Source organism: Haliotis cracherodii, unplaced genomic scaffold (genome assembly GCF_022045235.1).
Source record: "Haliotis cracherodii isolate W230 unplaced genomic scaffold, xgHalCrac1.p SCAF_1, whole genome shotgun sequence".
Lineage (NCBI taxonomy): Eukaryota > Metazoa > Mollusca > Gastropoda > Lepetellida > Haliotidae > Haliotis > Haliotis cracherodii.
The window spans coordinates 5,229,652-5,254,151 of record NW_027266264.1 but is presented as its reverse complement, the minus strand read 5'-3'; the positions used below and the strand labels follow the sequence as shown (position 1 = coordinate 5,254,151).

The 24,500-nt window shown below is 44.5% G+C and overlaps 2 protein-coding genes across 2 annotated transcripts in view; both read right to left on the bottom strand.

Annotated features, from left to right (window-relative positions):
- The window catches only part of LOC139471695 (nucleolar protein 6-like), a 41,974-nt gene extending 31,907 nt beyond the window's left edge, over positions 1-10,067 (bottom strand). Inside the window, exons 1-4 of the mRNA XM_071254161.1 lie at positions 9,987-10,067; positions 9,281-9,499; positions 7,369-7,485; positions 6,494-6,676 (exon numbers count right to left, since the gene is read on the bottom strand). Of these exons, the coding sequence (XP_071110262.1) occupies positions 6,494-6,676; positions 7,369-7,485; positions 9,281-9,499; positions 9,987-10,025 (558 nt within the window). The 5' untranslated portion in view covers positions 10,026-10,067. The remainder of the gene's footprint in view (positions 1-6,493; positions 6,677-7,368; positions 7,486-9,280; positions 9,500-9,986) is intronic.
- Positions 10,068-18,355: 8,288 nt separating this feature from the next.
- On the bottom strand, positions 18,356-24,100 carry LOC139453935 (uncharacterized). Its single transcript, XM_071235381.1, has one exon. The coding sequence runs from the start codon at positions 24,098-24,100 to the stop codon at positions 18,356-18,358; it is 5,745 nt and encodes a 1,914-aa protein (XP_071091482.1).
- Between the last annotated feature and the right edge of the window lie 400 nt (positions 24,101-24,500).

Genomic DNA, 24,500 nt, shown 5'->3' with positions numbered 1-24,500 from the left:
GTTCCACAAAGACATGCTAACACACCTGCTGTAACCTGATGCTGACGCATTAGAGTTAGGATGATCATACAAGGGTTGATTCATAAGCTCTGATCCTCACATAGAAGGAATAGCACAATAGCGACATCTTTTGTTGTGGTGGGGAGGTGAGGTGAAATGGGGTTTAACGTTGCGTCCAAGATTATAAAGCGACGTGCATGTACGTGTTTGTGTGGCTGCTTGTACTAGTCCAGACTGATGCCGATTTATAGTGCTAGCACACTGAGATACCATGCCGCAGTTTAACATGAATACCCCACTCAGACACAGTATATTGACTCCAAGCCGACCAGTCCTTGTTTTAGCCCCTTAATGCCGAGCGCCAGACAGGGTAAAACAAGTACCATCTTTCAACGTCTTTAGGTATGACGCGGTTGGGGATCGAACCCCCGACCTTCCGCTCTCCGGGCGGACGCTCTACCTCTAGACCACGGAGGCGGTCTTCTTTTGTTGTGGCCATTACATGATGTCATAGAGGTATATCCACAAAAACTATAGTCTATTGATCAAACTATTTTGTAGAATTTTCCTATTCGGAATATTCTATAAGTAATACGTTACCACTGTTATACCGAGGCTGTTGTCTCCCACAACTGCTGCTATAGCGAAATCTACCACAGAGATCTCAATTACCTCATGCAGCACGTGCGTAGCCACCTAGCTGCCATGTGACACCCTTCACTCTTGTCTCTTGCGAGAGCAAGTGCTCGGGGGACGGACGGGCGGGCAGCAGCCCAGTGGTAACGTATTACTTATAGAATATCCCGAATAGGAAAATTCTACAAATTACATTAAGTAATACGTTACCACTGTTATACCGAGGCTGACTACCACAGTAGGCGGTGGGGAGCACCTACAACCCGAATCCTGACTGCTAGCGTTCCTTACGACCAGCGGAAGTAAACACCAAGGCGGAAGCACTCGATGCGCATGCACCTAGCTAGGCGTTACCCTATAGGAATACCAAAGCACTGTCAAGCGCATACCGTAAGGCTCAATCGTCATTGCCAAAACGATTGGTGACTCCAAACGGCCCCACTGGATAGGTATTTCATCGCCGCAGCGGATGAGAACACTGTATCCGCGTGAGCTTAATCTTAGATCAGGTTAAACAGTCGAAAAGAGGGAAATTAATTTCATTCAGACCGTATATCCCAGAGCAAGCCTACTTAAAGTATGCATTAGGCGCGTGACCTAATTCCAGTATTTGTAAGCATGCATCACAAGGTTGGGATACACGACAGACAATTAAATACATAATTGTCAAAATACAAATAAGGACAAAGCACACAAAAAGCCGCCCTCACCTGTGGTGTGAGTGCGCTGGTTTGCGGGACCCCAACTCCTGTACCCACGGCAGTGGGAACATTGGAGACGACCCAGATTGATCACCGTGCAAGGTCTGACGCCTGAGGAGTTCGGAATTGCGCTGGGCACACCCCTTAGGTGCCCGCTTGCGCCGCGATCCGCGGGCCAAGACGGTGCACACTCTCCACGACGGCATCAGCGACCTGTTTGAGGTAATGATTGGCAAAAACCGAGTCAGAACGCCAGTAACAACCTCGTAATATTCTGCGAACAGAGATATTCGAGTGTAGGGCAAATGTTGCCGCTAGCGCCCTGATCTCGTGCGGGTTTGACCCCGCTACCGGTAACCCCCGAGACCGGTACGCCAGATTGATGACAGAACGAAGCCACAATGCAATCGAGTTGCGAGTTATGTCAACCGTGCGATTTGGGTTACACGATATGAACAGACAGTCACGCCCTTGTCTACGTTCATTCGAAGCCTTAAGATAATACTTAAGGGCCCTAACCGGACACAGCGCTCTGTCCTCAGTATCAGCAGGATGTAAGATTTCTTTGAGTGATCTTACAGTGAATTCTCTCTCCGTTTGCCCGATTCTCGGCGACGAAGCCCATGAGCAGGCCCAGGCGGACCGCTCCTTCGTCACCCCTATCGAATCGTACCTTGGCGACATCGAGTGCATGAATTTCGGATACACGTGCCGCCGTGGCAAAGGAGAGGAGAAATGCTGTTTTCCAAGTCACATGCCGGAACGAAGCACTATGCAAGGGTTCATACGGAGCTCCCGTAAGTGATTGCAACACTAGGGAAAGATCCCAGGCCGGTGCCCGAAGGCGGCCCTTCTTAAGATCGTGCTGTTTGAAACCCTTGATAATACCCCGTATCACCGGCTCTTTGGAGAGACTGGTACCCATAGCAACGTCCCGTACCGTAGCAACGGACGAGACGTAGTTGGCAATGGAACCCCCGGAGAGTTTCCGGGTCTCTCGCAAGTGAGACATGAAACGAGCAATATCCTGCACAGATACCTTATCTGGCGAATGAATGTGATGTTTACAACACCACTTCGTGAAAATAACCCAACGTGCATTATACACCTTCTGGGTAGAATCACGATGCATACTAACGTATGCCCGAGACGCCCGGCGAGAAAAACCTTTACTCCTCAGACGCTCGGTGACAACATCCACGCGTGCAGATTGAACTGCCCTGCGTTTGGATGAAGCTGACGGGTGTGAGGGTGAATCAAGAGATCCGGTCTCACAGGCAGTGGAAGTGGCGACTGCGTGACCTGGGTCAGCAAGTCGGGGTACCACGATCTGTTCGGCCATATGGGCGCGATCAGTAACATTCGACAGCGAACTCCTCGGAGCCGGCTTAGAATGTGTGGTATCAACGCTGTCGGCGGATAAGCATAAGTGTCCAAGCCCGTCCAGTCTAACGCGAGAGCATCGTGACCGATGGCCCTCAGGTCCGGGACTGGTGAGACAAACAACGGGAGTTGATTGTTGAACCGCGTTGCGAACAGGTCGACCATCGGACGACCCAAACGTTCGCACAGCCACTGAAACACTACTGGGTTCAGCATCCACTCTGTGGGGCTCGGATCCTGAGGCCTCGATAGAGCGTCGGTCAGTACGTTCCGCACACCTGGGATGTGACGGGCGCGTATCTGGCACGGGACACTGTCCACCAGAGCGTAACACTCGAATGTGAGATCGAGTAGCGAGTGACTGTGGGTTCCCCCCAGTTTGTTCACATAGGACACTACCGTCGTGTTGTCTGTCGCCAGCATGAGCCGGGCGTCGATGAGACGATGCTTCCAGTGATTGACTGCGTTGATCACTGCCTTGAACTCGAGACAATTGATGTGAAGACCTAGTTCGTCTACGCACCACAGCCCCGAGCTCACCTCCCCCTCTAGATGGGCGCCCCAGCCCACTAGAGAGGCGTCTGTATACAGGTTCAACGTGGCCCGGTAGGGCCGCATAGAGACTCCTGATAAGACATTGTAAGGGACCGTCCACCACTCCAGATGCGGTCGGAGCCGATCCGGGAGGGCGACGGTCGCACTGTTCACCTCCGTAGCTAACAACTGGATTAAAAACCGTTGCAGCGGGCGGAGTTGGAGCCGACCCCGTTCGGTGCAGGCCTGGGCTAATACAAGTAGCCCTAACAGCTGTTCCCAAAAGTGAACAGTCTGTTGCACCGCTAAGACTTTGGCAATCATCGCCTGAATTTTGTGCCACCGGTCTGGGGGGACAAAGAGGAGATGGGACACCGTGTTGAACCGACCTCCGATGAACTGCAAGTTCTGAGAAGGGATTAACTCGCTCTTGGGGAGATTGACAATCCACCCCAATTGCTCCAAGAGCCGACGTGCGAAAACGAGATGGCGTGACAGGGTGTCCGTCATTCGATTTGCTACTAGCGAGTCGTCCAGGTACACGAAGTACCGGACACCCCTCCGGTGGAGGAACCCCACTATGGGGGTGGTTAACCGGGTGAACAGCCAGGGAGCGGATGAAAGACCAAATGGGAGTACAACCCATTCGTAGTGCCTGCCTTGAAAGACAAACCTGAGATACTTGTGATTATCCGGGTGAATCGGAACATGCAGATAAGCATCCTTGAGGTCGATCGAAGCGAGCCAGTCGGCCGGCATGATCAGTGCTTTCAGGTCCGCCAAGCTCAACATTCTGAACTTGGGCGGCTTGCGCAGGTAGAACTCGTTGAACGATTTCAAGTTGTGAATCATTCTGAGTTCGGCACTGTCCTTCTTGGGAACTAGAAATATCCTGGAGTAAAACCCCGGTGTTATTTCTGGTAGAGCTAACTCCCGAACTGCCCTCTTCTCCACCAACCTGCCGATGGCATCGGCGAGGAAGGGAAGATCGGTTTCCGAATAGAAACCTGCCGACGGGGCAACTGTGAGCGGCGGATTTGCTTTGAGATCGAGCCGATAGCCGTACCGAATCGTGTTGACCACCCACGGGTCGTCGAACACTTGTTCCCAATTCTCCCAGTAAGTCTGGAGTCTGGCTCCCACTGGGGAAGGAAAGGGGGGCCTGACAGGCTGCGGCAGGCGCAACTGTCCAGGGCCAAGTGACTCGGGTTCGCCTTAGGGCCAACCGAAGTTGGCGCTGTCGGCATACGAACCCCTCCAATGAGAGTCACCTGGAGGGGCCCTTGCCGTCCTTAGACGACTTGGGCTTCCCCCAGTTCCCCGTCTTCCCGCGAAAGGGCAGCTGATTGACCATACCGGAGCCCTCAGGGCGGGGCTACTTCCCAGAGGAAGAAGAGCCCGACCCCTTAGACCTACCGGCCGCAGCAGCCTGGGGCGCGCTCCGGTTAGGAGCGGCACCCAGGCGCCTATGCAGGGACCCAACAAGAGCAAGTGTGTGCCGAGAGTCCTCGACAACGTACTCCAGGGAAGCATTTAAACTGAGCAGGCAGTAGTAAATGCGCTGGTCACGGTCCGTGGGAGAACCTTCGACCAGACTGGCCGCTGCAGCCAAGTAAGTGTCTCCGTGAGACATGGAGTGCCGAGCGAGGGCGTCCAGCTGGTGCAAGGTAGCTTGCGTTACCGTAGCAGCCGGTGGGGCACGGACACCCAACCGCTCAACATGGGCCTCCGCGGTAGGACCAGCCTCGGGAAAGGCAAGGTCATGTACCGGGAATAAACCCTTTCTCCACGACGTCGGAGGCAACGGGAGACCCCGACCGGAGGCCGCCGCGAAGGCGTTCTCCAAGGAAGGCTTGATACCGCGCAGCAAGGTTGATGCGGGGAAAGCCATGTCGGAAGACTCATCGTATACCCCGGAGGAACCCACAGCCGGGGCATGTCCTCAAAGAGGTCATAAACCATGGCCACGCGGTCCTTAACCGATAGCGGGAGCAACGGTTCGGGGGAAGGACCGGTGACCACGGGAGCCGCCGCCGTACCGGTGGACCCCGCGTCCGACCCCGCGGCCACCAAAGTGGCCGGGGACGGAACAGCCAGCGGCCTATCCTGAGATAAGGCCGCCAGCTTGGAGTCCACAAGTTATGTAAGTAATGCAGCGACGGAATCCCCGGACAGCCCACGGGCCGCCAAGGGATCCGCCGCAGCCGTGGTGGTGGTACCCGCAAGGGGACCCTGACCGGACGAGCCGGCCACCACAGGGGTGGAAACGGACTGCACATACAGCCGGTAGCGCTCGCTTGCGGCACACCCCGCAGCTCCTGGTTGCGGGGGTAGAGGGGGTGGAGGACGGCGAAACATCCATGTCAGACATTTTGTTTGTACTATGAACAAAGAGCAAAACATGGTTACAACACAAAAAAGTCACAAACGAGTATTTTCACAAGAAAATATACGAGCAATGGGAATATAGAACATACACATATAACATATAGAGGAATAAGTGATGTAAAAAACCCAAGATATACTAGAACAGGGGAACGTAAGACGCAACGTGCATACGAGACACCCCGCAAGTATATAGAAAAAAAGGGCGGGAAAAATATTTCCTTTTGGCGGGAAAATATTTCCAAGCGTAGTTACAGCAAACGCCCGTAAAAGCACAGTTTATTAGAGAGAATAAACAGTAATAAATATCACCGAATGGTCGGAGAAACAGGAACGCTTGAGCAGTTTATTGTACGTCTTGCTAGAGCAAGCGAAGAGACAAGAGTGAAGGGTGTCACATGGCAGCTAGGTGGCTACGCACGTGCTGCATGAGGTAATTGAGATCTCTGTGGTAGATTTCGCTATAGCAGCAGTTGTGGGAGACAACAGCCTCGGTATAACAGTGGTAACGTATTACTTAATGTAATTCACTACACACTCCTCATGTTTGTACATTTTTTACAGGCTACAGACCCCTGCATATTTTACAGACTTGTCACGGGGATGCAGTTTTCGTGGCTATATGACATCATGTAATGTCAGCAACAAAAGATGCCACTATTCCTGACTTGTCTCTATGAGGCATGGTGCTTAGAACTCATTGCACCAACACATCTTTGAGGGAGACTGAAAAATAGCTAAGCAATATTGATATATTCTATTATCTTTGTGGTGATCACACTATTTGTTGAGTGACATGTACAAATGCTTTGCTGTATATGAGCTTATTAAGCTATAACACCTGAGTACCTCACCTTTGGCATCTCTGCTATGATATCCACATGAACATCTGGCTTGATGCAGGTTCCAAGGGCAAAGCTCCCCACACATTTTACACTGCAAGGAGCTAAAAAGTGGAATTCCCCTTTGGTTATTTTTGGAATCTGCATGAGGGGGACTTTCACCTTGGACTTTTTCAACCATTTTTGATCACTGATCTGGATGAAGATATAAAAGTGGAGAATGAAGGAAAGAATGTTAACTTTATGTCACAAGCAACTAGTGAGTCATGAAACCTGAAACTGACATTCATTTGTCAGTAAGACACGTCGAGATCTGGGTTAGGATAGGTCTTCAGCAACCATGCTTGTCATAAGAGGCAAGTAATGGGTTTGAGTGGCCAGACTCGCTGTTTTGGTTCATGCATGTCATCGTATCCCAATTGCGTGGATCGATGCTCATATCTATCACTGGATTGTTTGGTCCAGATTATTTACAGACTGCCGTGATACAGCTGGAATACTGCTGAGTGTGGCGTTAAACAACAAACAAACAAACATTTGTCAGTACAGACCAATAGATAGTAATGATGGTTTACTTCTGGATAAATTAAAATATACAATAGAACATGGTTAGAACAAACATAGATATAAAATAAAAACTGTAATAGCCAACTATTTCAAAAGTCACCATTGTTGAATTGTTTGATAGGCATTACCTAGAAGTTGACCGATGACAAAGTAGACAGAATTTATGGATAACAACTTCTTTAATACTATAATGGCAACATTTCAGAATAGATCCTTGTACAACTAAAAAACATCTCCATTTCAAAATATGGATGTCAAGCGACAGTCTCTCACATAAGTTATATTGCCACTAGTTGACAGACAAGTGTTACCATAGTTACCTCATGTTTGGAGCCACTAGGTAGAGACATCAACGACTCTTTCAGCTTCTCCACTGCTATCTCTATCTGCCGATGGCGCTTCTCTTTCAAGGTCACTTCTGTCAACAACTCTGTTATCTTCAAATGTAAAGCATTGTGCAGTTTCAATATTTAAAAGAAATCTGCCAGCAAAACAAGTTGTCACTATGTCAACCTAGGTATCATGAGTGAGTGAGTGAGTATGGTTTTACGCCGCTTTTAGCAATATTCAAGCAATATCACGGCGGGGGACACCAGAAATGGGCTTCACACATTGTACCCATGTCGGGCATCGAACCCGGGTCTTCAGCGTGACGAGCGAACGCTTTAACCACTTGGCTACCCGACCGCCCCAGGCATCATGAGGTCAGACTGTTCATATTTCCTAGTGTCTCTGTGACTTTGACAGATCCTGGTCTGCAGGAGGCTTTTCGTTTTTCTAAAACAACTTGTCAGAATATTTTGTTTGTTCTTTAAAAATCATAATATGATACCTTGTGAGCAGATCAAATTAAGCTTTACCTAAATGACTTCTTAAATTCAGAATAATAATGAATCAAAACAAATTGAATTAAACAGAACAGCTTCCAAGTACTGATACTATTGTGAAAAGCATAAGTTTGGAATATTGATTAATATGTAAGAAGATTCAAAAAGATATCTTGAGTAGTTTTGAGAGTATTTTGAGATTTGCTTCAGAAACCTATGCGGATGCCAGTGATGGCCATTCTGAACTAATATATGTGTAAAGTCCCATGCATGTGAATGAAAATCACTCTCCTTGATGCAAAAGGCAGCACTGGGTCATGAACTTAATACATACAAGACAATTTTCAAGAATAACAATGGAACCATTATTCTTCGTCTGCTCTGCAGCTGAACAACACTGCCCATCACCAACTAAATACAACATTTCCATTGAAATGCAAAATACATTGAAATTGTAAAATTCAAAATACCAAAAGGTACTAGTTGAGCATTTCTTAAACATGTTAAACAATATGTGCCACACTGCAAGGTTACTTGACTGCTTGTATGCACTGATGACAATGTCAACCAGCACTATTTGCAGTATACATGGAAAAGATAACACCAATACAACAGCACTATGATAATGATGATGATATGAATCACATGATGGTGTGAGACACCAATGAGATTTCATCCGGCAACTACCGATACAAAAACTGTCCAAATTTTAACTATATCTATTAGTCCTGGTCCTCTTGATACTTTAGGGGGGCACAGGAGGCCCAGGCGTCTATGGCGCCGAGGTTCGCTGTGCAGAGTTGCATCCCTTGGGCATGCCAGAAACCTATGATTGTGGGTTCGAAGCACCGGTTCGCCCTGATTATGTTTCTAGGTTTGTCAGCACCATACAAGTGCTCGTTGGTTTCACCGAGGTGGTAAAGTCTGAGACCTGCATCACTTGGGGTTTTCCTCCCACATTAAGCTGTGATATAACTGGAATACTGTTAAAAGCTGCGTTAAATCCAACTCACTCACTCTTGATACCGTAGCCATTTAGAATGTTGCCTATTATAATGTGAAAACCTGATTGTGGGAGATGAACCAGAGTCCTCCAGGTCTAGGGAGGGCATGCTCCACCAAACCACTATACCACATCTGAGGGTTACATGTGCAGAGAAATAACACAACCTTTATAAGTGTGCGAGGGAGTGAGCTTGGTTTAATAACAATTTTAACAGTATTTCGTAGTTATTCAGGCACTTTGGTGAAACAAGAAACATAATCACGATAATCTGGGTGAAGATGGGATTCAAAACCATGAGCAAAGCTTTCAAGCACACCAAAGGGATGCAACCCTGACAGCAAATTCTGGCACCAATATTCTTTAAACTAGAAGAGTCCTGTCAATGACTACCCCTCTCACCTGCAGTTTGAACAGGTTAGACTGAAACAGGCTCTCTGCTTCCTTCAGAGTGTTCAGCTCGTTAGCTGTAGGAGGTTTGTATAACTTCTTATCCAACTTAGCAGCTTTAGCTGGAGGTCCATCTTGAGCGTCATCCTCAATATCATCATCTTCTTCATCATCTTCAGCATCATCATCTTCTCCTTCAAAATCATCACTAACCTCTTCGTCATCTGATGCCTGTGAAAAGGAAAGCAATATTGACTAGTCATATTTTCTAAGTACACACATTAACATAATTCCCAAATGAACATGATGACTATCCTGTCACTTAACCAAATCGTGAAAATACAATAAACATTATCACTTCGCCCACACCAAGGATATTGTTTCATGGACACCAGACATAACACCAAATATCGGATTTCGAACCCTTTGGAGAAGATGGATCTCTTTGAAATAGATATTTGGACTTTGTTTCAGTGCTTTCCAGATAAAGAATTTATTACCAATAAGATTATTATTTCGACAGGCAAACTTTTTAAATATGTATTTTGTCGACAGCAAACATGACCAAATTGCAAATTAGCAATTCTAATTTCTAGGTTCTCTAACACTGATCTGAGTTCAACTCGGAGTGATCATTCACATTATGTACAAGACTACACGCAATAACAATGATATTAATCAGTTTTAATGTGCCTAATGTATCGGCTATGCGCCTTACATCTGACTGAAAACTATCAGTTTCGTTGGTGCGCTTCATCTTCAGACAGCAAGAAAGATGTAAACAGTTATCAACACGACCCACGTGTTGAAAGATCCAAGAAACGTAACTCTCTTCCGGTTTTGCGGATTACCCCCCTTTAACCCCTGTCGCCCGGATAGACTGTTGCATTCGTCCAAACGAAAACTAGATGTCACAAATTCGTTTTTAGATATCTTAAAATGTGATATATACGGAAATACTACAGCAAATTATATGTGATGTTTGTAGCTGAATTCAATATTTATTTACAGTATTTCCTGGTATTCTTAAACTGAATAAATATATATTTTAATACATCAATTATGTTTGGATCTTTGAAAATGCGTTACAAATATAGCTCGAGCACAACAAAATGTACTGATATGAATATTCAATGTGCTCAACTGGATGTGAGTAAATCCTGCATCGACCACTTTGATAATTCATTTTATAAAAAATAATACTCAGATGCGCTATTAATTATCAGCAAGTGGCCACCTGTGAGACGTGGGCTATGAAAAAGAAAGTATTGAAGGAGCATGTGTGTCATACTGATTTTATTAAGCGAGTGTCAGAATTCTTGTATATCCCGAGCGAGGGTAAAGCATGAATTCTTACACGAATTTCGAAAAATCAGTATGACACAGACGCGAATGTAATAATTTCTGTATTACCTATTATTTCTTAATCCTTTTGAGCACCCCTTTAGACTTTGCATTGATCATGACCGCCGTCTTAGAGAACCACCATTGTCTTCAGCTATGACGTCAACAATGTCGTCCCTAAAACGTAAACAATACACTAGCGAAAGTGATCGAAGTGATATTTGCATAAGTGCACATACGATCCTTTTACTCGGTTATTCCATACCTCTTGGGTAATAAACCTCCTGGTCAACATATAGGTGATGGAGTAGGGCTTCACGCAGCTTTTAGCAATATTCAAATACGTTCCCATGTAGGGAATAGAACCAGGGTCTTCAACGTGGCCAGTGAATGCCTTAACTACTAAACTACCCACAATGATGATGATATAGGTATTATTAAGTTACATAACGTTTTTTTTTATTTTGCGGAACATTATTATACGTTCGAGTGCATCGTATATAAACTCGCATATTTAGCACAATTTAAATAACAGAATTTCACGCACGCATTCATTATTCTTAAAATCAAATATAAATACTTCAACTATGCACTCGGAGAATAACAACGATTGCACGCGACCGACATAATTGTTGATGCCCTCTTCAGTATGTGGAATGCCGCCATAACAATGACAATGTTACCACTTGTATTATCATTCACGCTGACATGTGAGCATTGGATTTTCGCTAGTTACTTCAGGGAGAAAATAAGGAATGACATCAAGAGCCGTTCCTTGTAGAATCTACCCAAACGTATTCGCGGAAAATGCATGTCGAAAACACGCCAGCATAATTTTGTCACCCAGTGTTGCTTTGTAGCACAAGTCAGCGATCGAGAGACAACACATGACAGTAGCGCATAAAAGGCAAGCAATTCGCGGTCCTTCTTACTCCGACAAGTTCCCATCATCCCGAGGCAAAGGGGTTAACTGACTATAAAAGTCCAGTTTCCACCCTTGCCGAACTAGGCTGGTATTATGGGGTTACATTTTGGCTGGACTAACGAGTCTTTGCATAGTCCAATCACAATCGGGGCGGTCGGGTAGCCTAGTGGTTAAAGCGTTCGCTCGTCACGCCGAAGACCCGGGTTCGATTCCCGACATGGGTACAATGTGTGAAGCCTATTTCTGGTGTCCCCCGCCGTGATATTGCTGGAATATTGCTAAAAGCGGCGTAAAACCAAACTCACTCACTCACTCACTCCAATCACAATCACTCAACGAAATCGAAATCCGGTTCGTAAACTGTCATGCAGATTTCGGTCGATTGCAGTATTTACAAAGCATGTGCACCGCCAACTGGGTGTCAACAGACATTTTGCAACATTTTCCATGTTGTTAATCAAGGTGCTCACGTGATTTGATTCACTTCGCGATGTAAGACACGTTTTATCACAATATAGATCTTGATTATCGATCAGATCGTCTTGAATGGGCGCCGCCATTTTGTTTGAAGCAAATGCAAGTGATACGAGAGATGGAATCTGATTGGTCCATAGAAGAGGCATAGAAGGGACATAACTCGTAATAGCCACTGATGGCGCTACGGTCGAGCTTAGTTCGGAAAGGGTGGAAACTGGACTTTTAAAGTCAGTTAACTTTCTTGCCTCGGGAAGATGACAAGTTCCCAAACACCTTCACAAATCAATTAGTATGATTAAAAGGTTACGGAATTAGTACAGATAATCCGTTGATGTAAAATTGTGACAGAGTGTAAAGGAATGGTTGTAGTTGGCGGATTATGTGAAATATGGGAGCACTGAGGAAATATACATGTTGAAATTGAGTTGGTTTTAACGCTGCTATGAACAGTATTCAAGTTTTATCACAGCTTAATGTGGGAGGATAGCCCGAAGTGATGCAGGTTTTATAGACGTTGACCACTTTGGTGAAACCCACGGGCACGGGTATGGTGCTGACAAACCCAGACACATATTCGGGAAAGAACCGAGATTCGAACCCACAATCATAGGTTTCTGGCTGTGCAACTCTGCACAGCGAATTGCGACGCCTTACGACTGGGCCACGCGTTCCCACGGTTCCCATGATATATTAACCAATGGAACTTATAACACCCGCTTTAATGCTCCGTCAACACACCACGCTTGTGTGTAGATTTCAACTGTGTATATAGCCTGAGTGTGACTAATGTATCAAATTTAGATTATTTTAGATTAAGACATCGTTTCTGCATAATTAGAGTAATTATTAATCGGTATATGAATATACATCATGATATGCGTTGTCAGTGCATAAAATGGTGTTTCTACGAACTTGAATCCAACTTGATAGAACAGGCGTGCCTTGACGTATAGGTTACAGTAACCTTTGAGATTGAACAAGAGTACAAGCACCAAAAGGATATACACAGCCAGTAAGTCAGTTCGTGAGATTCATTGGAGTTGCCCGTATTAAGAGAAAGTTGTTTTCGTACAATCTGGATTGTCGGTTAATCCAGACTCTGATACGGCGTGTGATTTGGCGACACGACAGTGGTTGTTGTTGTTGTTTAACGCCGCACTCATCAATATTCCAGCTCTATGACGGTGGTCTGTAAATAATCGAGTCTGGACCAGACAATCCAGTGATTGATATCATGAGCATCGATATACGCAATTGGGATACGATGACATGCATCAGACAAGTCAACAAGCCTGACCACCCGAACCCGTTGGTCGCCATGCACTTACGACAAGCATTGAAAGCATAAGAAAACCTATTCTACCCCGGATCTTCACGGGTCGACACGACAGTGGTTAATATATGTACAAGGATTGTGTATGTATGTCAATAACTGATAACGATTACATAGTTTTATAAGAGAAACTTAGATGCAGTGACTGTTTGTCCACATGTATGGCTAGCACAACCATAAAGTCCGACACGTGACGATAATTAACTACGTACTATATTATCTTCACAGACGTGTAGGGCATATCATTTAATAACGTACTCTGAGTAGATAAGGTACAGTGTACGGGAAATACCAGGAGTATGAATGTGTATCTGTGAGCATTCCAGTGCACATTGATTTCCCCACCAACATGCGAGTTGTTTATCAGATAGCACCCTTTGTATGGGGCATTATGAATTTAGCGATCCATACTCTGAGCGCCACCCATGCGTAACATGTATTCCGTCCAATAGCTGTGTCAGATCCTGTTTTGAATCTCGACTGGAATGCCAGGTGTTGATAAACAAGTGTAGCTTACATTGTTGTTGTCAATGGTAGTTGCTGATAATCCATAGGGTCTGTTTCAAAATCTGTTGAGACTTTTATCATTTTTTGGTTCTTAATATTTTCAGGGAGCATTAATGTGTGATATAGTATTTTTTTAAATCAGCCGAGAAAACACTAATTCATTTGAAACTGAAACTTGCTGTCAGACAAGAGCTAAACCATTTTTTGTCTAAAGTCTCACTATACGAGCCCTGAATTATGTCAAGTCATGTAATAAATAAGGCAATAAAGCCCATCTGTTTAACATGGCAGCAGCCAATCAATTCCGTTCTTTTCTAACTTGGATAAACAAGCGTTGTCGCGTCGATATCAAAGTCCATGGTGAGCTGCATTCATGCAGCGAGGTGGTCGGGGTGACCTTGACACCCAGAGTGGGTGCATGGGTGCAGCCCCAGACGACCAAACCACCATGACACATGCAATTGTAGGGTTGAGTCGTGAGTACCTCTTGCAATTGCAACTGAAGACAATTCCAGATTTAAAAATATACCCATTACGGCTCATTCGTGTTCAAAATAAGCTAGATACCCCCACGCTTATTCTTTCTGTTTACAATAACAAGACGAAACGACAAAAATTCAAACAGGCCAGCATCCCTCGATGACATCGCCGCAACATGACGCCGCGACATCACAGCTCGCTAGCTGGCTAGGGCAAAATATAGTTGCACATCTCTACCACACGTATCTGCGTATAGTGATAGGGGAGCTGCTTTTTGTGATAGGGGAGCTGTTTATTGTGATAGGGGAGCTGCGTTTTGTGATATGCAATTTGCGTTCAGTAATTTTGAGTTAAAAATGAGTTAGTCACAGTAAGTCATGCGTCCAATTTTACTATGCCTGATCACCTGTAACATTTCCCATTGTATTAATGTAATGTTTACTCTACACCCACACCCAACATCACGCCACCTTCCGCTTACAAGAGCCTAACGTCCAAACCTCTCCTCCACAACGACTCGATCAATCATCTCGTCCGTGGAATTGTCCGAGATTGAAGTTTCGACCTAATCTCAACTTCTGTAGTCTGTTTACAGTACTTGAACCAATTTATTTTATCTTCCACCCAGTCTTCACTGTAAGGCAAAGGCTCCAAATGAAGCAAGTCTAGACTTTCCTCAGTTTCAGGTTCTGAATCTCCCATCTCACTGGGGCTCCCTTTCAGTTTAAATGGAGGTATTTGTTTCTATCAAAAGTATATATTTTCATTGACTAAGCGTTCATCTACAACGTCTACTGCAACACCTACGCGCTTGCCTCATGCTATTTGTCTGGGACCGCCTCCGTGGTCTAGTGATAGAGCGTCCGGGGATCGATCCCCGACCGAAAGACGTTAAAAGATTATATTTGTTGTTACCCTGTCTGGCGCTCGGCCTTAGGGGACTGGTCGGCTCGAAGTCTGTAAACTGTGTCTGAGTGGGATATTCATGTTAAACTGTGGCATGGTATCTCAGTCCCAAATAGTACAACAGTCACACACACACGTGCATGCACGTCGCTATGTAAGTGCAAAAATCTTGGACGCGACGTTAAACCCCATCTCACCTCACCTCACCTATGTGTCTGGTTATATGTTGCAGGTAGCAACCTTGGCGTGGGCAACTATACACCATGTATATGCCACTCCCATCTAGCTGAGAAACGACTAATGGAAAAAAAATCATGCTTAAATCATATCTTGCCGTTGTACTTCGGGGCATTGTATCTGAAGACATTAAAATATATCTTCAAGGGATCTTGTTATCTTGAACGATGCACAGGAAGCACGTTTCGTAACGTCGTCATTTTATGAGGGGTGGGTGAATGTAACTTTTGTTATGTCCCTTTTAGCAGTATTGCAGCATTATGCCTGCAGGTGGCACTTTATGTTGTACTGAACCCGGATGTACTCCACGTCTACCTATCACCGCTGTACCAGGAAGAGGCGCTTACAGCTAGCAATCACCCCGCATATACAGATAACATCATGTCACCTGCGCCACTTCGGGTTTTCCTCCCACATTGACACGCCGTGCTATAACTGTAATACTGTTCAAAGCAGCCTTATACCAAACTCATTCACTCACTTCAACGTCGTCGTCTCTCCAGTCATTAACACAATGCTTTCATAAGGGGGCAGTGGTAACCCAATGGTAAAATGCAATCGAAGTCGCCGTCCCTTACCTGCTATGCAGGATCCGCACCGACAGGGGTCTTGTCAGACTGTGGATCAATTTCATCGACCTGTGCCCGCGCCATGATGTAACCCAAATACTGTTCAAGGCGGCGTTAAACCTCACTCACCTTTACAGTAAACATGTTTCTTGTGAGAAATTACATGAATAGATATAGACAGTGTCACAACCTGTGAAGATCCGGGGTAGAATAGGTCTTCAGCAACCCATGCTTGTCGTAAGAGGCGACTAACGTGATCGGATGGTCAGGTTCGCTGACTTGGTTGATGCATGTCATCGATCTACGCATTTGGGAAACGATGACATGCATGAACCAAGTCAGCGAGCCTGACCACCTGATCCCGTTAGTCGGCACTTTTGGGCGTAAAGTAACCCACACACATAAGTAAAACATAGCCCATATTTATCGTATATCCCAAAAGCGTTCTTTATTACGATGGAACACGGGTCCAGTTGTCCCAGGCGCCACAATTCGCTGTAAAGAGTTGCGTCCCTTGTGCACACTAGAAACCAGGGATTGTGGGTTCGAATCCCGGTTCGTTGCGATTATGTTTCAAAGTTAGTCAGCGCTGGGATATTATTGTTTGTCCTCATACACATGTATGAACGTATAACTAATTAGTTATTTTGTTTCTTTCTTTTTTTTATGGGTCATCTAAGCCGCCGCGATTCGCTGCTACCCTTGGGCATGCGAGAAACCTTTGGTTGTGGGGTCGAATCCCGGTTCGCCCCGATTATGCTTGTGGGTTTCACCGAAGTGGTAAACGTCTGAGGTCTTCAACACTTCGGGACTCCCCCCCCCCCCCCCCCCCCCCCCCCCCTCCACACACACACACACGCGCGCGCGCACACACACGCACACACGCGCGCACACACACACACACACACACACACACACACACACACACACACACACACACGCACGCACGCACGCACGCACACACACACACACACACACACACACACACACACACACACACACACACACGCACGCACGCACACACACACACACACACACACACACACACACACGCACGCACACACACACACACACACACACACACACACACACACACACACACACATACACACACATTAAGCTGACACTCCGTGATACTGGAATACTGTTAAAAGCGGCATTGGACCCAACTCACCCACTCAGTCTTTCGTTTCGAGATCAGGCTGATCAATCTTTTCACACATGCACTCTTTTGCATAACTCAGTGTGAACTCTTAAATTATCTAATTATTGGAGATAGAGGATATCAAAGTTTCAACTCGATCCAGCACTTTAATATTGTCTTTAATTTCAAACTTCACAAATTCCATATACCATAATTCCATAAATCCAGTGAATATCCACACAATGATTGAATAACATATCACACACTCCAAGAATAAGTCGTAATATAATAAACAGTCGCAGCACAGTTGCAGGATAAATGCAGGATAGCTTGTACCGTGGCTCGGACAGTAGCTCGGACAGTAGCTCGGACAGTAGCTCGGACAGGTTGAAAAACCGTATGTCCTCTATTCCCTTAACACAATCTTCTTACACTCTCTTAGAAACATGTCTTACTTCTTTCGTATCTTAAAACTCTCTGCTCTCTTTCTCACACTCATTCGTCCAGCTATATATCTGAAATTCTTGTGGGATGCTTATCGCTGATGATCAGGTCACGACCTCTAAGACTCCACACAAAACAATTAACTTTAAAGTCTTAGCTGCAACATTATACTATTGCTGTCACCAACCCCTGGGAAAATAGCCTGAAACGGCCACTGGCAGCAAGAGCTGGCTGTTTCTAATGTTTTATCTTATAATTATACTAAACACATACATCCATGCACACATACAAACCCTAACAAAGTTTCAATTAAAAGGATTCTCAATGAACCACAAATACCTAAAATTCGGCTCTAACATTCCGGCCCCTAATTGTTACTTGTATTTGACTATAACAATTACCAAGAACTCATGGACAGAGCGAATTTTGAATGTACAACAATGTCTTCCTAAGCAACTGTAATTAGCTGCATAACTACATTCTATAACATAAGATGATCCTGTCTGTCTTATTTAAATCTTAGTCTTTTACATTATGCATGAATGTAGTAAACATACAATATTGATCAATGCCATTCATCTTAACATCAAGACAGCTCATTGTCATTGAACATTGTACAGGAATTACATCCTATGTTCTATACTGTCAACACTTCATAAGCCTCAAAGTCTTGATCCTGTCTTTAAGGCAGTGTCCACATCACACAATCTCAAAACACAGCTTAAGTGTCACTCTCTAGAAGCAAACATAGCTTGCTAATAGGTCTGTCCAAAACCTTTGTCTGGGTTTTCACCTCAACCCGTCTTACGACACCCTTTCTGTCAGGCATAAGCTTCACAACCTTGCCCATCGACCAAGAGTTTCTAGGTGCAGTATTGTCCACTATGAGCACAATGTCACCAATCTTCAAATTTCTTCTAAGCTTCACCCACTTCTGTCGCTCCTGTAGTAATGGCAAGTACTCTCTTAACCATCTCTTCCAAAACAGATCTGCCATGTACTGCACTTGACGCCACCTCCGTCTTGGATAATGACCATCCATACCAAACATACCTGGTGGCAAATTTGGTTTTCTTTTCAAGAGCAACAAGTGATTTGGAGTGAGGGCTTCCAAATCATTTGGATCACTTGATGCTCTGGAGATAGGTCTATTATTGATAATAGCCTCTACCTCACACAACACAGTTCGCAAAGTTTCATCATCTAACGTTTGTTCTCTTACCAGAGATCTCAACACTTTTCTCACGGTTCTGATTTGTCTCTCCCACACGCCGCCATGGTGGGAACCAGCAGGAGGATTGAATGTCCATTCAACATTTCTTTGTAACATCTCTTGATGAATCTGACATTTGTTCCAGTTTTCTAACTCTTCTCTGAGCTCACGCTCACTTCCAACGAAGTTGGTACCATTATCTGATCTGATGACTTTGACTTGACCTCTTCTAGCCATGAAACGGCGCAATGCATTAATACAAGAGTCAGTGTCTAAGCTATACGCCACTTCTATATGCACAGCACGCGTTGTGAGGCACGTGAACAAAACTCCATACCTTTTTTCATGCTTTCGTCCACGTTTTACATCAAATGGACCAAAGTAATCCACTCCAACAAAGGTAAAAGGAGGTTCATCAGGAGTCACACGTTGAGCTGGCAAGTCAGCCATCTTTTGATTACCTGCTACAACTTGATTGCGTCGGCAAGTTACACATCTGTGTATTTCTTGCCTCACTGCTGCATTGGCTTTGATAATCCAATATTTCTCAAACAATTTTGAAAGTACAAAGTTTCTGCCTGAATGCCCACATTGACGATGAACATGGCGAATTATCAGTTCCGAGACATGCGATTTCTTTGGTAGAATCATTGGGTGTTTGGAGCTTTCGGGCATGTTAGCGCGACTTAGTCTTCCACCCACCCTAAGCACACCATCTTCTACAAATGGATCAAGCTTGGAGATTGGACTACCTTTGTTCAAATCAAGCTCTTTGTTTGAATTAAGTCTTTCAAGTTCACTTGAAAAGTCTTGCTGTTGAACATAGCAAACAATGGCTTTCTCTGCATTTTCTAAGTCTTTCACAGTCAACACTACAGGCATGCTTTGCTGAGGTGCTAAGCCTGCCTTCTTCTTTTGACTGCGATCCAGGAGAACTTCCCGTATCCTGAGCACCCATGCGATAGCCTTCTTCAGTGCAAACCAGTCAGAATAGTGACTGATAAGGCTGTCTATTTCCTTACATGGGTTGCTGTAGTCTATCAAGTTGACTCGGGCAACCTTCTTTAATTCAACGTCTTTATTGGGAATATCTGTTAAAATGTGTGTCTGTTGAGGCCACATTTCTTCATCTTCCCACAGGAACTTTGGTCCAGAGAGCCATCTGGTATCTTTCAGAAATGCATCTATTGACAGTCCTCGAGATGCTTCATCAGCAGGATTGTTCTGAGTGTCCACATACTTCCATTGAGATGGGCTTGAGCCTTCATGAATTACTGACAGCCTATTTGCCACAAAAGTATGGAATCGCTTTGAATCATTGGCGATGTATCTTAAAACTGACATACTGTCTGACCAAAAGTAAGTTTGGTCAATTGGCATTTCCAGCTCTCGTTTGAGCATACTGTCTACCCGTATTGCTAGAGTAGCGGCTGATAGCTCCATTCTTGGTATCGTGATCTGCTTAAGTGGGGCAACTCTTGATTTGCTGATGAGAAATGCACAATGAATTTGACCAGTGCTACTGACTTGTCTTAGGTAAGAAACAGTTCCATAACCTGTTTCACTGGCATCCGAAAAATGATGTATTTGAGATACCATCTTCTGATTACTATCATTTGGTTGAATGCATCTTCTAATCGCCATTTCCTCAAGCCTGCGTAGTTCCGACAACCATTTGGTCCAGTCCTTCTGCAAGGGAACGGGGATTACATCATCCCATCCTATCTTAAGTCTGCAGAGGTCTTGTAGAATCCCCTTTACTTTGAGAACATAAGGGCCTGCAAATCCCAGTGGATCATAGATGGAGCTGACAGTTGACAGTATTCCTCTTCTCGTTACTGGTTTGTCTTTGACTGCAATCCGGAATTTAAATGTATCTGATTCGACGCACCAGTGTACACCTAATGCCCTCTCGATTGGTAAAGCATCATCCATGTCCAAGTCTTTAACTTCTTTGGCTCGCTCCTCTTCTGGGATTGATTCTATCGCAGCTCTGCTGTTACTTATCCATTTTGTCAAGCGGAATCCACCCTTCTTACAGATTTCTCTCAGCTTATGTGACATTTCAATGGCCATTTTCTCAGATTGGACTGAAGTCAGACAGTCATCCACGTAGAAACTCTTTTCAACAGCATGGACCACTTCCTTGCCAAACAAGTCCATGTTGTCCTTCGCTGTTTCTTTCAAGGCAAAGTTGGCACAACTTGGTGATGAGACAGCGCCAAATAAGTGCACTTTCATCTGATATTCTTGTAATTCTTCCTCAAAGTTTCCATTGGGCCACCATAGGAACCGCAGAACATCATAGTCGTCTGGTTCAACTCTAACCTGGTAAAACATAGCTTCGATGTCTGCCATCAGAGCTATTGGTTCTTGGCGAAATCTCAGGAGCACTCCCAGTAGGGTATTGGTTAGATCCGGCCCCTGTAGAAGGTGGTCATTTAGAGATTTCCCTCTAAAAGTTGCTGCACAGTCAAATACAACTCGTATCTTCTCTGGCTTTTTTGGATGGTACACACCATGATGTGGTATATACCACACCTTTCCATCCTTACGGTCTTTCTTATTCTCTGGTACTTTCTGGGCATAGTCTTTGTCCAGGAGATCTTTCATGAATACCTTGTAGTCTTCATAAAAGTTTTCATTCTTCTTAAATTTCTTCTTTAGTGAAATGGCTCTTTGCTCAGCTTGTACTTTATTGTTGGGCAAATCTAATTGGGCATCTTTGAATGGGAGTGACATCTGGTAATGTCCTCCTGTCAGTGTCTTTGAGGAGTTCATGATGTCTAAGAATTGCTTGTCGTCTCTTGACATCTCAGGTTGATCATTACTGATGCGCTCGTTGAACTCCCTGTTGAAGTATCCTATTAACTGAAGATCCAATTTCTCGTCTCCAAGAACATCAGTCCTGTTGACTGAGATCTCACTGGGAGATTCTGATTCCTGTACTAGCCCATTTACAATCCATCCAAGAATGGTTCTGACTGCATAGGGCCCGTTACCATCGCTGTTGATTATCTCATAGGGTTCCATTGCTCTTGGGACATTGTTGCCAATAAGGAGTCCTATCTCCGCATCTATAGGTGGTAGTGTGACGTCCTGTAGATGGGGCCATTGATGGATGAACTTTTCTTTGGGGACTGTGCTTGTGGAAATTGGCATTTCATCCTGTGTAAAGACAGTAGGCAGTTTGACCCAATTGTTTCCGTCAATGTCACCAACTTCTAGATTTGATAGGATGGAGGTATTAACAGTTTTCCTTTGAGTCATGGTGCTGACAACTATGTTTGTCATCTTTCCAGTGACTTGGAGCTCCTCTGCCAACTTGCTGGTACAGAAGGTTGCTGAACTGCCGTTGTCAAGGAAGGCATATGTTTTTACATATCTGTCACCAGAGTTGACTTTAATCCTAACAGGGACCACAGGCATGTAGCTCAAGTCTTTGTGGTCCCCTCTCTCACTCGTAGCCAAACTGTTGTTTGTGACAACCCTTGGCTTCGTTTGGTCCATTTCTTTCTTTTCTCTGTCCTTACCGTTGTCATGAAAACAGGTTGCATGTCTCAGTTTACATATATGACATGTCAATCTGCTGGGGCACTCGCGACTCATATGTCCAAATTGTAAGCAGCCAAAACACAAGCCCTTTGGTCTTAAGAAGTCAGTCTTCTCATCCAACGTCTTACACTGCATTCCCTTGCACATTTCCATGGTGTGGTCCTCATTGCAGAACCAGCATGGCTTGATGAATGCTCTAGACGTGTTGGCTGTTCTTTCGCTAGTTGCAGATGGCTTACCAGATGTCATCAATTTTGGTTTAACTGGGTAGGCTGCCCTGGTGGCAGTTTCTTGACCTAATTCAGACTTTGATGTGTCGGTAGCAAAGCTCTTATATCTCTTTGGCGCTTCTTTCATCTTTGGTCTTGCTTGAACTTGGATGTCGTCGATGATATTGCCAAACAATGGGCTTGACAAGATCTGTGCTTGTTTATCTACGAAACCAACAAGGTCCGCAAAGGTGACATTTCTCCTTTCCAAGATATTAAACGAAACTGTTCTCCATCTTTCTCTTAACTTATATGGCAACTTTTGGATCAACTCTCTGATGTTCTTTGGATGTTCTAATTCTCTTAGATAGTCGATATCGGTCATGGTATTTCCACAGCTGGTCAGGAATACAGCAAAGCTGTTGAGTGCTTCACTGTCCTCTGACTTAATAGCCGGCCATTTCAATGCTTTGTTCATGTAAGCTGTTGCTATCTTGTACTTGTTCCCAAATTTCTTATCCAAAAGTGACCTGGCTTGTTCATAGCCACTTTCAGGGTTCATGAATAAGCAGCTTCTTACCAAGTCATTCGGTTCACCGTTGGTGTACTGATCCAAGTAATAGAGCCTATCTTTTGGATTGATGGTTTTATCTTCTATGCCATGCTCGAATGCTTGTATGAAGGGCTTAAACTGTAGTGGGTCACCACTGAACACAGGAATCTTCCTAGTGGGTAACGTGGCCAATTTCTGGTGTTCTACCACTAGCTGGATTATCTCATTCTGTTGCTTACATACTTCATCAAATTTTGAATTGTGGACTCCAACCTGTAGGTTTGTACTCTGAATAGGGGTAAATTCTTCAGCTTCTGGGTTCAAATCTTTATTTCGGGTCTTTACTTGCTTGAAGGGCCTTAGTGAACTTTCTGGTTTTCGAGAACTGTGTGATTCTCGGTCATACTGGTCAAAAATTTCATACTGGGCATCGGCAATTTCTACTTCTGTCTCAAGTTCTAATCTTTCTCGTCTTTGTTTTAATCTGTTTTCTTCTTCTTCTAATTGGTGTCTTCGTTCTAAACATTTTTGTCTGGCAATAAGTTCGGCCCTTTTCGCTAGGATCTCCATTTTGGCAGAGGAGGCAGAGGAGATTACTGAACCCTTAGGTAATCCAACTTGAGAAACACTATCTTCTGGTCTAATGTCATCTCCCGTACTGTAATGTTTAATGAAGGAGGTAACATTTCTTTCAAACTGCGAAAAGGTGCATAGCTTTGATTGGAACCAAGTTGCTTCATCGTCTTTAGCTGATTGGCTATGAAGTTTTTCATGATAAGCTTTAGCCGATTCTTGAAACTTGTCACATAATTCCTTCCAATCTTCAAATTCATTTTTGACGGCATCTAAATCTGCATCAGAGCTCATCAAATATTCAATGTCCTTTATCTTTGAAGAAACCTGCTTGTATAAGAATTTCATTTTATCCTGTGCCATGTTCAAAACATAATTTTGGCCCTTTTCAGTCTGTTTTCTTAATCTTGATTCAGTTATTAATGATTTAGCATTTCTTGCAGGTTCATGAATCAGTTCTTTGTCACTTGTAACAGCATCACTCAATGTTCTACTTGCCATGATTTCAAATCGGTTCAACACCAGTTCCAATAATCTTGAAATATTTGATGTAACTTATAGTTCTTGAGTTCCGTAATCCTATGTGATAAGTCCAATTCAGTGTATACACAATTCCAGTGACATATAATCCCTCATGTATTTGCTTGTTTCTGAATAAACACACACTTCAATACTCGAACAGGTAGTCTTATTACCCGTAAGTTCTTTTATCACGCATTGATAAAACCATAAAAGTCACATTTACTTCACAATCTCAACTTCT